This window comes from Anguilla anguilla, chromosome 3 (assembly GCF_013347855.1).
Source record: "Anguilla anguilla isolate fAngAng1 chromosome 3, fAngAng1.pri, whole genome shotgun sequence".
Lineage (NCBI taxonomy): Eukaryota > Metazoa > Chordata > Actinopteri > Anguilliformes > Anguillidae > Anguilla > Anguilla anguilla.
Window position 1 is genome coordinate 50,151,234 of NC_049203.1, and position 16,080 is coordinate 50,167,313.

The window sequence follows — 16,080 nt, forward strand, 5'->3', positions numbered from 1 at the left end:
GCATTTTCCATTTCCAATTACTAAGCTTGATTTATAGTCTTTCTTGCAGTTGTAGTGGGAGTACAGTGTATTGAGATATTGTATGCAATAGTTTGAGCATGCATGTTGCTAGGGAGCTCTATTAGATTTACTCTTTATTTAGACTTTGGAAGAATAATGCCAATTACCAAATCATAATTTGCCAATCATTTCAATCCCTGATAGTTTATGGTTTGTTTAACCCACAAAAATTGTATAATATAATGGTTTCTACTTCCTTTAGTTATATTGATCTCAGCCTTACTAAAACAGACTATAGTATAAGTACGACTACCATGAAGCTGCATTTCTGGAACTAATGCATGTTGAATAGCCTGCATATTTGAATCAGTGAAATGCCTTGCATGCCCTCCATCTTGGGATGGATTAACTATCCTGTCTAGACCCATGCTTAGTTAGAAATTGCTTTGGTGAATTCCACCTGGCAGAAAGTGTTGAACAGTGTGGCTAAGATAATGTTACTTTAGGTATTATGAACAACTTCCATTGCAACTATAGATGGTTTATGGTTATATCACATGTCTGACGGAGTGTACCATGGTAACATGGTGTGCTTGTTGTAATATCTACATGCTTGCTGTGTCACTGACACACATTTGTAGCCACTCTTTTCTATGCATTATGGTAATTCAATACTAAACTCTAGTGTTCATGTACAGTACACAGAACTGTCTTCCCTTTATCTGTGAATGCAAACATTTAAATCAAAGGTTTTTACTATATTGGGTTTTCAAAGTCGGGTTCTCCCACGAGGAAAGTTAATGAGCAATTCAAAGTGTTGGTTTTCAGGGTGGAGTGGAACTATGAGGGGGCCGTGCCTGCTTTGCCTCTATGCTGCATACCTCACATAGTTTTACAGTACTTGTTACATTTATGTCTAACGTGCACATTGACAGCACTCTCCACACACAGAAAGAAAGAGTGTCTGTGTCTTTTTTTGCGAAAGCAGAAAGACAGAGATCTTACCTTTGAACTGATAGTGAACACTGACTGCTGATTCCTTTTTCTTTAATAGTAATAAATGTAGAAACATTATATTTATTCTCCTTCAAATTACTATATTTAAGCATGGTATTCATTAAGTTAAATGAAAAAATTAAAAAACACAATTATAAGAATGAGATCAGCGAACGTTATCTTGTTATATTATTGCAACTATTTATTTTTTTACCAGAAGTATACAAACATAGAGCTTCCAGATACAGTCAAGTAAACTGTAAATTAGCTGCTAATTAAGTGACTCTTTTAAACTGGCATGCATGTTAATCATGCAAAACGTTCGGAAACAGGTTTAGAATAATTATGGAGGTAGATTTATCAACTTCATGTTCAAGTAGAATCCTTGGCTGCTCTATCTGAGCTGTACAAGCAGGAGTGGCTGCAGAGTGACCTTTATGTGAAAATGGCCGATGGATAACAGAAGTGGTCGGTCATAATGCTGCGGCACATTCAGTCGGTCTGCTCCGGGACACATTCCTGTGAACACCCCCCCCCCCCCCCACCTCCCGCCAGACTCAGGGGTCTGTTGGCTGTCTTGTTAAGTGCCTTGTTCCATTGGAAATCTGTCAAATCGTGAAATAGCCTTGGCCGTAGGGTGGCAATGATTGGCTCTCCAGCCAGAGTTTGGCATGCACTCTGCCAGATGTACTATAGCAGCCAGACTGGCTGTTCTGTGAACAGTCCATTTTCCTGCCATGTTTGGATACAGTGTGTTACTGCAGTCACACTACACCCACAATGCACCATTTCCCCTTCTGATACTATAGATCCTATACACAAGATATGAAATGTACAACATGACCACTTGCTGTACAGTGACCACCTTACCGTTCAGCGTGTGGGAGTCACAATCAGTTCCTTGAAAAAGACAAATGAGGAGTGCACTGCGGAAAAAGCTCTGTTTAGCATTCCTTTTATTCCTGATCATTTCAGCACAGCTGCTGCCGACTATTTTTTCCTTCAGATATTGTGGTTATATGTCATTGTATTTTCATTGCTTCCAATCACTACCATACATTATTTTATCAGTTCTGAGACATGTTTATGTATTTTGTCAAACAAGATATCACACACAAAATAACATGTGGGAGGATATTGAACTGTGTCAGTGAGCATTTTAAACTTTTCTGCCATGGTCCATACTCGTGCTAAGAACATGCAATAGCTGTATTACTATAAAAAGTATGCTAAGATGTCAAAGGTCCAAGACTGTATGGGAGGGACAAATTTGCCACTCCCACAGAGACTTCCAGTTTAAATCGTCCTGGGAATCTGTGTTGCTGTCGTCTTCCGTGGAAAATCCTTGGTTATTTTTAGGTTGGCTGTCATGCAACATAAAACAGATTCACCAGCTGTTCAGCTGTACTGGGTGAGAACAGAGCGACTTTCCAATAAGGAGCAGCTGTGTCTTGGTTACTGATGGTGACTGCACATGTTGGCAGTTCATGAGGGGTTTTATGTACCAGGGTCTGGTGTAAATGAAACAAGGTTCTGTACAGTACCTGCTCCTATAAAACTACCTGAAAGATAATAGGTAGTGCTATCCATATTCACTATTGATATACTCCTCTACTTGCAATTTATTTAACACAATTTATCACAGTAGGCGCTCTGATCTTCCTACGCACGTCTTCTCTTTCAGTGTAGTTTTGTAGAAGACTGACTGCAGTATCAGATGCCAGCATTCCTAAAATAAAATACTGTGAACAGGGTGAATGTCTGCAAGTTAAGTAGCACTATAGCAACTCAAATTGTTCACTGTGCTTTGACCTGTCCCGTCACTGCAACATCCATGTTGGAGACCACAGATACACTTCCCTATTTGAGTTGGGTAGTGGAGCATAATGGCTAGGGCACTGGGCTTGTAACTGAAAGGTTGTGGGGTTGAGACCCAGCTGGGCCACTGCACCTTTGAGAAAGGTACCTAACCTGCTTCAGATTGCTTCAGTATATTCAGCTGTATAAATGGATTGTATGTAAAAATACAGTCTTCTCTAGATAAATGCTAAAATGTAATGTTTAAAAAGTAAAGTGGAGCCATGGGTGGAGAGCTGCAGTTCATTCATACCTGGTGCAAACAGACTGATTGACTGGAGGAGATACTCTTGTATAATGAGGCTGGGCCACCCTACTGATGGAACTATCCCACTCTCCCAGGGTGCTGCTGCTGTCATTGATGCTCTATCCTTCGGTGCTTTCTGCCCCAGTCAGCACTGGAATTGTTAGCATTAAATGTTAGGTAGTGTGACAAGTTGCTACATTAAAAACCCTTTACTTTACCAAGATTAGCCACCTGATAGCGCTAAGTCATAGACATGTGTACATTTTAATAGGCAGAAATATTACATCTACACACGGTCCTGCTGGGCCTGCCACAGAATCTGTGTGAGGTTATCATTTTGGAACAGTCAGCTTGATTTTTTAAATGAGTTCATAGTTACTTCCAATCATTACAATCATAATAGCAAATGCAGTCACAGTATCGCAAACTCCAAGAAGTTATTCCTGCCAAGCACTGGAGTTTGTGATCTTATTCAAAGAACTTTTTTGAATTGTGTTGTGTATAACACCTCCTCTTCATTATCATTCATCCAAATGTTTGTCATTTTTTCTCGAAACAAATTCCGAATCAAACAAATGACTTGTTTAAGCCAATGTCTAAGTACCCTGCTGTTGTGTGTTCTGTTTGAATGGTACCCCACTGCTGCATCTCAGATTGGCTCAGAGGAGCCAAAACATGCAAAATACTCAGTGTCGCATCTTGGCAAAATTATTACATTGAGCTGCAAAGTTAGTTTGATAGAACAGCGCTTTAACAATTAAACATTGCAAAATATGTAAAATCCCAGGGCCCCAGTTCTGATATATACACTTTTTAAATAGGCTGCACTGTTCTTCACATTTCAGGATTTTTCACATTTCACCAGTTGCATTTTATTATTTAGTATGTCAGTCAAGCGATTATACCTTTCCCTAAGCAACAAAAGATAAGGGCTGACAAGATATGGGTTCATACCATACCTTTAATTTCCAAAAATATCTTATGTTTTAAAATTTTACATTGATGGAACAACAATACACACTAGCAGATAATGTCAATTTAACTATTTAATCTAAATAATTGGCAGAAACTGTAAACCTTGCCTTAATAGCCTAAGCATTTTCTCGCCTATTATTTGGTGGGAAGGAAAAAAGCTAAACAAATGGCAGGGTTCACACACTGGCAGCTTTGTACTGCAAAGTATCTAATGGACTCTATTTAGCGCCAAGTGTGAGCCATTACTGAAACTGTACTTTTGCCTTTTGCTGAGCCAGGAAATTAACCATACGAAAGCAGATTAAAGATGGGTAGAAACCTTAGTTCATAATCATTGCATTGGTTGGTTCAGTAAGTCTTAGTTGTATCGAGGCCCCCAAAAATCCTTGTTCTGTCTCTCAGTCTGCAGCGACATAAACACACACACACATACACACAAGACACACGTACACACACACACACACACATACCAGACACACGCACACACCACACACAAACCCAGCTCCATAGAGCTACTGTATGAGCAGTATTTTACATTACATTTTGCATTGACAGTATTTTACATATAAAATACTGCAAACATATTTTATATAACCTGGCAGAATTCTGGGTCTTGTGTGTTTGTACTGAATTTATACTCGCCATTAATAATTATGCTCACAGTATTAAAGAAATTGCACCTCAATAGCTGTGATACCACATCAAACTTTAAGGTTGTCTGTATAATCCCTACTTGGTTTTGTACATTTGAAGCCATTTATTACATTGGGCCAGACATGGAGGATACAATGTGGACCCGGATGGTTTAGTGGGCTAATTGCATGTGTTCAAATGAAACTAGTAAGAACTGTGGTAGCAGAAGTGGTAGAACCTACAGTCAATACAATTGAAAAAGAATCACTAATATATGATTTTCTACTTTTGATATAGTAAGAGATTTTATTAAATTAGCAAACAATCTCATACTGTTTTAAACATTTTAAGCATAATGTGGTCACAGTGGTAGTGCAATAGCAATAGAAATGGGACAGCTTCCAGCAGGCACACACACAGAGGGATGGTGTTAGCAGTTTCTGGCATATATAAAGATAAAAACAGGCCCAGAGCTCTGCAATGCAAGCCAGTCCTACTCGACTGTCTTTTTAGTGCCTCCCCATTTATTAGCAGACTTTTCTTAAAACATTACAAAATGTATTGTTTTGACATTTACTCTGCACATGTGAAGTCTATAGTCAAGGCAACTGAAACTCAGCTGCAAACCATTCCTTTGTCTGGAAAGCCGTCTCCTATTGGAATGGATATAGGAAGGCCCTGTTTCCAAATGAACAACTTTCCCAACAAACAAAATGTTATTCTGATGGTCAAGAATTGCATTCTCTTTTCTTTGATGCTACATTTTAGCAAACTAAGGACAGCAAGAACAGCACCTTGCATTTCTCTGAAAATAAATTTGTCAATGGTGCCCTCTTGTGTACAATCACTACAAATGTACTGCCATAACCAGCCTTGTTGTTTCTTATCTTTTAGAATACACAGAGAATTGCAAATATGAATTATATCACAATCCTGGCAGTGCTGTAGTTTAAATAAGCACAATGTGAGTAAAACCAGGTAATAAGATCAAGATGTGTGCAATTAACTGTTATCCCAATCTCTTAATGCAAGCTGGCAGAAGATTTTTTACTCTTACTTGAACCATTTGATTATGTGTAAATGCTTCTCTTCTCTTTTGAGAATTAGCAGTAGATTGTCTTGTGTAACAAAGATAATAATTGCCCATGCCTTGCTAGGCCTGTGACATGGCTTCCGTTTAGTTATGTGAATAAACTAGGTTTAATAAGTTCATATGTTTAATAAGATTTTAAATGTCTTCCTTTTCTTTTTTTTTAACATTACATTTCAGCAAATAAATGTATCTTGGGAGCCAAAAACAGCTCAGGATTTTTTTTCTCTTTGCTCTGCTGTCCCTGTGCTATAAAAATAATTTCTGGAAGAAAAAAATTATATAATACACAAAAAGAGGAGGTTTGCGTTGGCCTCTTTTCAAAAAGGAGCTTGAACCAATGTTATCTTCATCTGTTGCATAATAAAAATGAAAAATAAAAAAACACTTTGTACACTTTCCAAATAACAAATCTGAATTCCAGTCTCCTAGTTCCAGCACAATGCCAGAAGGATTCAGGTGATGCCCACATATACTCTTTATCTAATATCCCTAACCTTTTCATATTTTTCAACACCACTTGCCCTAGGCTCCTACACTCAGTCAATACTGATAATATTATTACAGGTCAATTATCCCCCTTTTATCCTGTATTGTCATGGCGGTGGAAAAGTCATCTGTATTTCACTGGTGGAGGTCATTCACTCTTCCTTAACAGCACCCTGTGTGTTGATAGTGAATATGTAAAGGAGATATACCTGTGCACTTAACAAACAAACACTGGCCACTACTATATTTTCACCTATTTAAAAACTATAACTTATGTTCAGGAAGTATTGTATCCTCACCTCCTTTATTCCCACACATTATAATTATTCAGTTTAGGGGGTGATATCAGAAGCAACAGGTGCCCTTAAGATTCCAAACCAAACACTATCAGAGTACAATTCCTATACTGTCAAGAATACCAGCAGGCCTCTGATTATGAATCATTTGTATCTTCTTAAACTGATCCTTTCAGCATATACTGCATGTCTCTCAGTGAAGGTCCTGAAAGGGCACTTTGGATCGGTGTGGTATGTATTTTGTGAACTGAAAGTGAACAAAAGTTCACCATTCTAATACATCTATAGTTAAAATGTTAAAACTTCTGAGAGATTTATAGGGTCATTCACAGGAAAGAAAACCCCAAGAAAGAAAGGGAACTATGACTACAGACTAAATTTAGTGCAAACTAAACTTTTGCCAAAAATTCTGCTGGAGAGACAACCAACACACACACACAAGGGAAAAAAAAGATAATTAAAAAATGATAGTTTTTGTCAAGATGCCATAACTGAAAATATCTCGTGCTTAATCCCTCAGGACATACAGCACAGTGGCACTCCTGAGAGCCAACATTGGAAACATTATGTACTGCTGTCTTCCTCTACTCATGTGATACGTTATACAAAAACAGGTTTATAATATCAGCCTGCCACAGCCCTCAAACCAATTTTACAACATAATTGTGCATTTTATTGGATGTACGACAACAGAAAGTTCTCCGCAACAGAAAACTGTCACACAAATTACCTGACACAGTCATGCTTCCCACGTACATATAGCGTGCATGCTTTCATTTTTCAAAATGGATGACTTTGATGAGACATTTGAAAGAATTTGAAAGAAATGGGCTTATTTCTAATGTACTCATGCTCAAAATAGTAAAATAAAACAATACGTTAAGACACATAAATATTTAGCTACTGATATGCTTGTCGATGTGAGAACAAATGTTTTTTGGAAATACTGTAACTTTGAGCACCAGATGTAACACAGCCTTAAGCAAGGCACTTGTCATGTTTGTGTTTTTAAATATACAGTGCCCTCCAAAAGTATGGTAGAATGATAATTATTATTTTTGCTATATACTTAAACAGCTTTTATTTCATGGTATTTATATTTGTATACGTTTGAACATTTTACAGAAACAGCTGTTTTTGTGCCGAGTTCCCACATTTTCAGATGTGCAAAGGTAGGATGACTAACAGGTGTTAACTGCTTCTCAGATGTTTCTATTTGCATTGATTGTTCACACAAAAATGAGCAGCGAGTGTCTAGTCTTGGTTTAGCGTTTGTTTTTGTCTGTGGAGATTGCATTTGGAGTCAGAGGCATATAACATCACAAATACCAGATAAATAACTACAGTTGAAAAAACAACTAATCTGTAAATTGAGAGAGCAGAAGAATTCATTAAGAAGGGTAGCACAGAAACTAGGTATATCAAGTACATCAATTTGGATAGTCTTGAGAAAGAAAGAAACCACAGAAAATACAGAGATGAGCAAGAAGAAAGTGGGGAGAAGGAAGGAATTGCCAGCCCATAATGTACACCACCTCATCTGTGAAATATGGAGGAGTTAGTGTCATGGCTCTAGCATGTATGGCTGCTTCTGGAACAGACTCACTTGTCTTTATTGATGATGTACCAGAGGATGGCAGTGTACAGACTTTGTCCAGATTTTGTCTGGCTATGTACAAAGAAATTCCTCCAGCCTCATTGGCTAGTGCTTCATCCTGCAGCAAGACAATTACCAAGCACACTGCCAACACAACCAAAGAATTCATCAATGGGAAAAATATTTTGACTGGCCAAATCTGTCACCTGACTTAAATCCAATTGAGCATGTATTTGACTTGCTGAAGAAAAGACCGAAGACAGAAGCCCCACCCCCCACCAAAACAAGGATCAACTGAAAGCAGCTGCAGTGAAAGCCTGGAAAAGCGTTTCAAAAGAAGATACCAAACATTTGGTGATGCCAATGGGTTGCAGACTTGATGCAGCTATTGCATTTAAGGACAATACAACCAAATATTAATCTTCATTTCTTTGATTCACTTTTAAGTTCATCCAGTAACTTAATTTTACATAGCAGTAAATGGGGGAACACAAAAACATCTGCTTCTGTAACACAGTATACGGATGGAAATATCATTAAATAAAAGCTGATTATCTAGCTCAGCTCATTCATTTTTTGATCTCAAATCCAAATACCTCAGCAGAAACAAATTTAACGCTACTGTTACCATACTTTGGGAGGACACTGTACAGTATATTATCTGTATTTCTTTTATACACAAGCTTTTAATTCTGATACACTAAATGCACATCCTGCTTGTCCTTTGGTAGGCTCTTTAGATCCATTTGTACTGGCCTCTATTTTTTCTTGTATGTAAAAGATGTTCTTCTTCTTCTTCAGTTCAAATCATACACCCTCTACTGAATCAAATGTTATCTTGTATGCTAAAATCTGTTGACAGCTGGGGTAAAATCCATGGAGGGACTACTGGCAATGCTACTGTTGGGCCAATCTAGTAAGGTATTGTAATTTCCTCTGCTATTTAATGAACTGATTTCATAAAACAAAAACTTTTCACTTTGTCTCCCAACATATCTTAGCAATCCAAAATGAATCCAGTGGTTACATTAGAGGCATTTCACATACCTCTACTTGCAATTCTGCAGCTGATGTTGTACAATAAGCTCTGCAGCAAATTCTCATTGCCCGAGTTTGAATACTGTCCATTCATCGAAGTTTTGGCTACACTCACATAATAAAATACTAATCTTTTGAAGGCAAAGTATATACAATGTAAATTATATATAAACTTTATGCACAACTTTATTAAAACATTGATAAAAGAGGCCCAGTGTTGTCTTCCAATTCCCCTACATCTCACTACTATGGCAACTTGGGAGTTTTAGACGTTCAGTAGGAAGTGCCACACTTCTGTTCAACCTTACCGTCATTCCACACTAGGATAAATACAGCACTCAAGACCTTTCAATCTTTCAAATTCAGGAAAATTCAAATACTCCTTTATTTTCAGGTTTCTCAATTTGTGGGACTGATGCACTACAAGCAGGCAACCATCCTAAGAATTCACGAACCAAGACAATGACATTGTATCATCTGACTGCCATTCCGTGACTTGGTACAGCTTAAAACAAGACCCGTATTGTAACATAAGGCTAATGATGAAATGAGATAACCACATTCCAGAAAATACAAACACAAACAAGGCAACTGCTTTTATTAAGTCTAATCCAGTTAATTGCGTGAATGAGTAAGGCAGGCTCAGTCAGTTTAGGCATTATGCTAGCACCATTTTTCGACAGCCGTACCAGAACAAAACTTGCCAGGCTGCCTAGGTTGGTTTTCAACTGAACCATACAGTTCTGGTCAATAACCAATTTGGCTATGAGTTATACCAATGGTATTGTTATAAAATTCATTTTTCAGTCTAGTCAGGGCCAAAAATGTTGTGGAAATGCTACAGAATTAATTTAGATGTAACGAAGTAAAAATACCAATTTAGCCATCAGAAATGTGGATTTAAAAAAAAAAATTTGGAATGTCCAACTGTTTGCACCTGCAGCCATGTTCATGCGTGAACCTCAATGCCGTCTTGAGAGAATGGAGACCAACCTGCTTTTCACACCGCGATCCACAGCCAATATAATTTCATCAGAGGAAGACCTTTCATATGCAGCTTCCGCATGCAGTCAATGAACACCTGATCAACCAGAGGTGGTAGCTAGAATGAAATAAACCAACTGACCCCTCCCATACCCTGTGCAAAAAAAAAAAAAAAAAAGTGTGCATACATGACTGAAAGATCCACACAAGAATTCCAATGCCCTTTTACATCTGTACCTGAGCAAATGGCAAATAAGTCTTATGTCTTGTAGACCCGTGGAGCTACCAGCCACAGTCAGCACTGACAGTCAGCACTGTAAATTAAATAAATAATTTACAACTTAGCTATCATAGAGATCATGGGTAGTTGTACTTTCATAAATCTCACCACTGACAATGATTAATACAAAATAAGTACTTATTAATTAATGTAAACTTGTTTAGCCAGCTAAAAGAGGAAACACAGTATATCAAAATGATCATACATTTTGTTTACACTGTGTACGACATTATGCACTGCTTTCCAAGTGTTGCAGTAGAGAACCAATCAGGCAGGTTCGCCTGGCCAAGCTAGATTCCTGTTATGCACGACTCAACACGACTGGGTCATAAAAAAATGGGAAATAAAGTGATTTATTTAAGAGATTAGACACTGGTACAAAATGACACAATGTAGAACAAACAATAGAAGATGAGATGACGTGAACAAAACAGTTAAAAACCCTGCCAAGTCTCATACAATATATGAAAGATTTTGGCTCCATTCGTCAACACTACCATAACAAGTGGAGATTCCAGATCTCCTGTTCCAGCATGATTTCTACATTCACAAAAACTGCATATGTCAGACCTCAGTTAACTGCACGCATCATCACAGGCACAGCAGTGGCTAGCATTTTAGGGTAATATTGTAACATTGGCATTCTGCCATAATTCAATGAAACATACAATTATTCCCACTGGAGTAGGCTCCATATGATTTGCAAAAGAACATGGAATCATACATATGACATGGTAAAACCCAAAAGTGCATTTAATCAAATATACAATTAAAAACGAAGAAAGAAACTTCATAGAAATATTCTGGTGAACCTCTTCCCCATGTACCTTAGAGAACCTGAAGATTTTACAGTACATTATACAGAAAACACACTAATATGCTCTCACTAAATAAAGTGAAATACTGCATTCAATGCATCTTTAATATTAATATGTCATTTGCTTAAAAAAAGTATTGGCCTTAAAACGTAGATAAATGGCATTTGAGACAAGGCAAAGTACTGGTTCGGCAAAGCAGTGGTTAACAACCTCACTTATTAAGAGCTCACCTATTAATTTCTGTGAAACGTTTTCTAGTAATACTTCATTCCCATACCTGCTACTTCAATATAAAAAAGTGTTTAAGGTATTGGTATAATTTCTGAATAAGCCCATGTAATTATTACAGTTCGGTCAACTGGTACATATCTTGATTCGTGGAATATAGATATCCAAGGTGGTTGCCCAAAGACATGGATGTGGATGGTGCTGGACCTGGGATTAGTTTGAGTGGAGAGAGAGGGCCACTTTGAGGCAGCCCAGCTCCTGGCCATTTGAACCCAGTACTCCCTCCACTTTGTAATTCCCATTGGTCAGCCAGTATGGCAGGTCCACGTTCGGCAGGTAGAAGTCAGACTTAGGCAGCGAATAATCCCCCTTCGAGAAAAGGCAGAACATCATCATCCACCACAGATCCACCACAGTATTCTTCTGCTTTTCCCTATTGTCTAAGGTCCCTGTGGTGTAGGGTAGTTTACAGAAGTGTGCCCCTTATCAGACCCGCAAAGGAGAACAGAACAGCAAGGTTTGATAAAGAGACAATGCTATTGCCCAATAGCACAGCTGCAATCATTCTGCGGTCTCTGCGGAATGCTCCCACAACTACAGAGTTGAAATAGCATTACGTAAGCTTTAGGTCTTCCAATATACTGAGTAATCATGTTTGGTGAAGGAAAGTGAGATCATGGGGAGCAGGTTGGTGTCACTGATGGCATGGTACAGTGGGCGCTGAATAAAGGGAACAGCAAGTAATGCAAGTTACCTATGAGTCAGCAGACATCTGTGCTACGAATGGTTACATGGTTTGATAGGCTTACAGAGATAATGCAAACAGGGGTCATTGATGTTACTGCCATTTTGTTGTGATTGTGTCTTTCTTTGATGATTTGGGTTTTTTCTTTGACATTTGGGTATATAAGGGAAAAAGTGGAATGGTTCTAGAAGACGTGTCAATACGATGTCCTGTGCACCAATACCCATTCCACTACACACACATTTTGCACCGTTGTATGCTGTACAATAAATTGCATTAAACTAGGCATTCCTCTTTGTCTCCTACTACTGCACACCTAGTGGTGTTACAGCCCTAACTTACACACAGAACTCAGGACATCTGCACCCCATAGGCACTCATCTATACACAAGTATCATAGCAAGATACACATTGTATTCTTGTAGGCTACACAAGCCAGAGGCATGTCCGCATCTACCAAGATATATATAACGATCCATACAGAGCCACACTACTGGCCGAAAGAGGCTATAGTTCCTCATTTGCAGTCTTTTATGTATAACTGCAAGCACAGAGGAAAGGTTAAAACATTATTTTGGAGTCAGATAAATGACAAAACATTACATTAATCCTATTCCGATAGCACCAGGTAAGACGACACGTGTTCCTTCACCACTCAGATAGTACTTCCACTGTTTGGAGTGTCTGGGGGGATTCTTACAGTGGTTTATACTGCAAATGAAGGCTACCACAGAGCCTCTGCACATGTCCAACATACGACAGACTCTCTAAGCCAAAGACAAAGCTGAGAAATCCAGCTTTTCTGCAAACAGACAAACTCCTGTGCTAGGAAAACAATGACAACGAATAAGATAAGTAAGAGCAGACTCAGTCTGCATTTATTACAAGATGTATGAGAGGACACAAGTTAAACAGTCACATGTGGAGCAAACTGAACTGTGCACATCTTGTGGGTCTTGCATGGTTTTACACCCTCCACATGTTTATCAGACTACAAGTGAAAATTTTATGCCACAAAAAATCAGACTGTGTGTGTGTGTGTTTTTGAAAGAGGATGTGAAACTGAGTGACAACTCTTCCGGTGTACTGCATTTCCTAAATTTTAACAGTCAACACAAAGGGTGCTTTCAAATCGTTTCCTATTTCCCATTTTATTTTGTTTAATGATGTAATTAATATCACTTGGCTTTCTTTTGTTTAGTGTCATTATCTTTCAGATGCTACAAGCTAATTATTATTGTTATCACTACAGTATGGGCCTTTGTGACCCTTTACTGTCATTTATGTTCAGAAAATGAATCATTCTTCATTCTTTCCCCATTGTCATGCTTATGGACCAACTTTTCTGTCATGTTAACAATTAACTTGCTCCCACAGCCCTATTACTTCCTTCAGAGATGCATTTTTAAGTATTCAATATATTTAAGTCTCAGAAAGAGGCCTGAAAGCCACAATCAAGAGGACAATGGAGGTCAGCCTCACTGGACAAATAATTTAGTTTTTACATTTATAAAAATGCAGAATGTTCCAAGCACCACGTATCTCAATTCCAGTCCTAGAAGAGGACCTAGACCAGAAGGACTCCTCATCTGCGCAAGTGTTTTTAAAAGCAGCTGAGGATGAGATGGACTCACCGCCTTGAAGGGGCAGTGGCAGGGGATCCCGTATGTGTGCAGGGGCTCAGGACAGTCCTGACCGGGAGGGATGAGCATGTCCAGCAGCTGGCACCCATCGGGGTAATGGCAGCTCCCGAGCTCCTCCACACAGGGCACCTTAATCCAGAATCCAGCCACCTCCTTCTCCAGGGTCACGTTCAGCTGGAAGAGCAGTTAGCAGACTTTCAAAAACAAACAACATTTAAAAACAAACCTACAACAAAAAGCAGCAGCTAAGCCCAAAAAAAAAAGATGTTATCAGGAGGAATGGACATTGCCCTGTAGTTGTTTTTACAAACACAGACATTGTTTACAGTCTGGAGTGACAGCATGTCACAAGAAAACACTTAGCTAGTTAGATATTGAACACAATTGGCTCAAAAAGGAACCATCCAGTGACTGTATGCTGTAGAATGGCTGTAGACTACACAGCAGTAAAATTTTGAGGGGGCCAATGGCCCGGCCAATGAAAAGCCATCTTCCAGTTACAGCCATAAGAGGTCACAAGCAGAAGCCATAAAAATCTCCAGATCTGTGTTGGTGACAATGTGTGCATTATCAATGTAGGTGACAATGCGTGCATTATCAATGTAAGAGAGAATCTTAAGTCACTGGCATTGCTAATTTCTATATTGCAACATTTTATCTGAAATAAGGAAATGAGACATTGGAAAGGTCAGTCAGTAGAGCACCTAAGACTGCTGACTGCTTTTTTTATTCACCACCTTTTTCTCCTCATTCATACAGACAATCAGGAAAGGAAATGAAATAATCAATGAAAACTAACTTTGCACAGGCAAAGAAAAAGTATTCACTACAGTTTGGGTATACATTAAAACAACAGTGAAATGTAATAGCTACAGAAACAAACTCCTAACCAAAGGCTGAAGGTTTGTCATTTAGAACAACCTTCAATCTGAATTGCTTTAGTAACTTCCCAAAAAACAAAAAAAAATGTGTACATGGAATGTAGAAAAAAATATTGTGCTTTCTCAGCAAAGCACAATAACTGCTATGGGGGTTAAAAGAGATTGGACTATTGTGACAAACTGATCTCATGAGTTCCATGTTAACTCAGGTCACCTCCATATTTGGTAACACAGACTTGTTCAAGGCTCTAACTTCCTCAAATATGTATGCGTGCGCACACACATACACAGACACAGGGGTACTTTAGAAGAAACAATAACAATGTTATGAAATTCTCAACAAATTAGGGAAAACGTGAATAAAAAAGAAAGAGAGAATGAATAACTGCATAACTGCATAACTCTAAACTTAGCTTAACCAATTGGAATTTGTGTAGATAATATACACACACTTATTTTTATTTTTTTTTCTTAATCATAAAAAACATAGGCTTACTCTCCACTGCAGGCACAATGGGATACTAATTCCCGATGAAACATTTGGTAGAACGGGATGATTTCATCTTTTTCATCATTTAGCTACCGTCGACAAGTTTTTTCCACTCACAGAGAGAGGAGCAACCAGCCCCACAGTCGTAGTACCAGCAGCACTGGCAGTCACGTCTCCGGGAATACCTATTGGGTCAGGTGACAAATCAAGGCTCTTCAACACAGCTGGATCGGCGGGTTTACCGCAGTTCTCCCAAGAGAAACCGAGAATCTGTGAACAAGAAGTGTGTTTTCAGGTAGACCTATCAATTATGAGCATATATCTCTCTTCAAATTTCACTTAAATTCCTGTTACGGACACGAGTAGCCTACGCTACAAAGAATAAAATAAAATAGCAGTTGGGTTACTTTATCTGTTGTATTTACCTTGGTATTTTTTGGCGTGTGCCTCTTGAAAAAAACATCACAATTCCCTTGCTGAATAAAAACATTGACGAAAAAGAACGCCTGAAAAACTGCAACAATTATGGTTTTCATGTTGATCGTCTGTTTGTACTGGATATACAGTAGCAGCAGTGTTTCCTGGAAGTCTTGATGCAATACCGTACGCGGTAATGCTTTGGTGAGTGCAATTTACGATACACGACTACAGAAACTAATTACAGCTGTAACCTCGGTGCCAAACACAACCCTATATCAGCTGGCATGAATATTTAAAACGGTTCACAACAGACACCTCATAGGCTCCCCAGCACGCAGTTCCGTGGTCCGGAGTTTTGATGCTTCTATTCTCT

At 38.6% G+C, this 16,080-nt stretch overlaps 1 protein-coding gene across 1 annotated transcript; it reads right to left on the minus strand.

Moving 5' to 3' along the window:
- Nucleotides 1-10,808: 10,808 nt before the first annotated feature.
- On the minus strand, nucleotides 10,809-16,080 carry LOC118223696 (ganglioside GM2 activator-like). Its single transcript, XM_035410584.1, has 4 exons — nucleotides 15,713-16,080; nucleotides 15,405-15,557; nucleotides 13,908-14,090; nucleotides 10,809-11,897 (listed from the first exon to the last, which is right to left on the minus strand). Exons 1-4 carry the CDS (start codon nucleotides 15,821-15,823, stop codon nucleotides 11,742-11,744), a joined length of 603 nt encoding a protein of 200 aa, XP_035266475.1. The 5' UTR covers nucleotides 15,824-16,080; the 3' UTR covers nucleotides 10,809-11,741.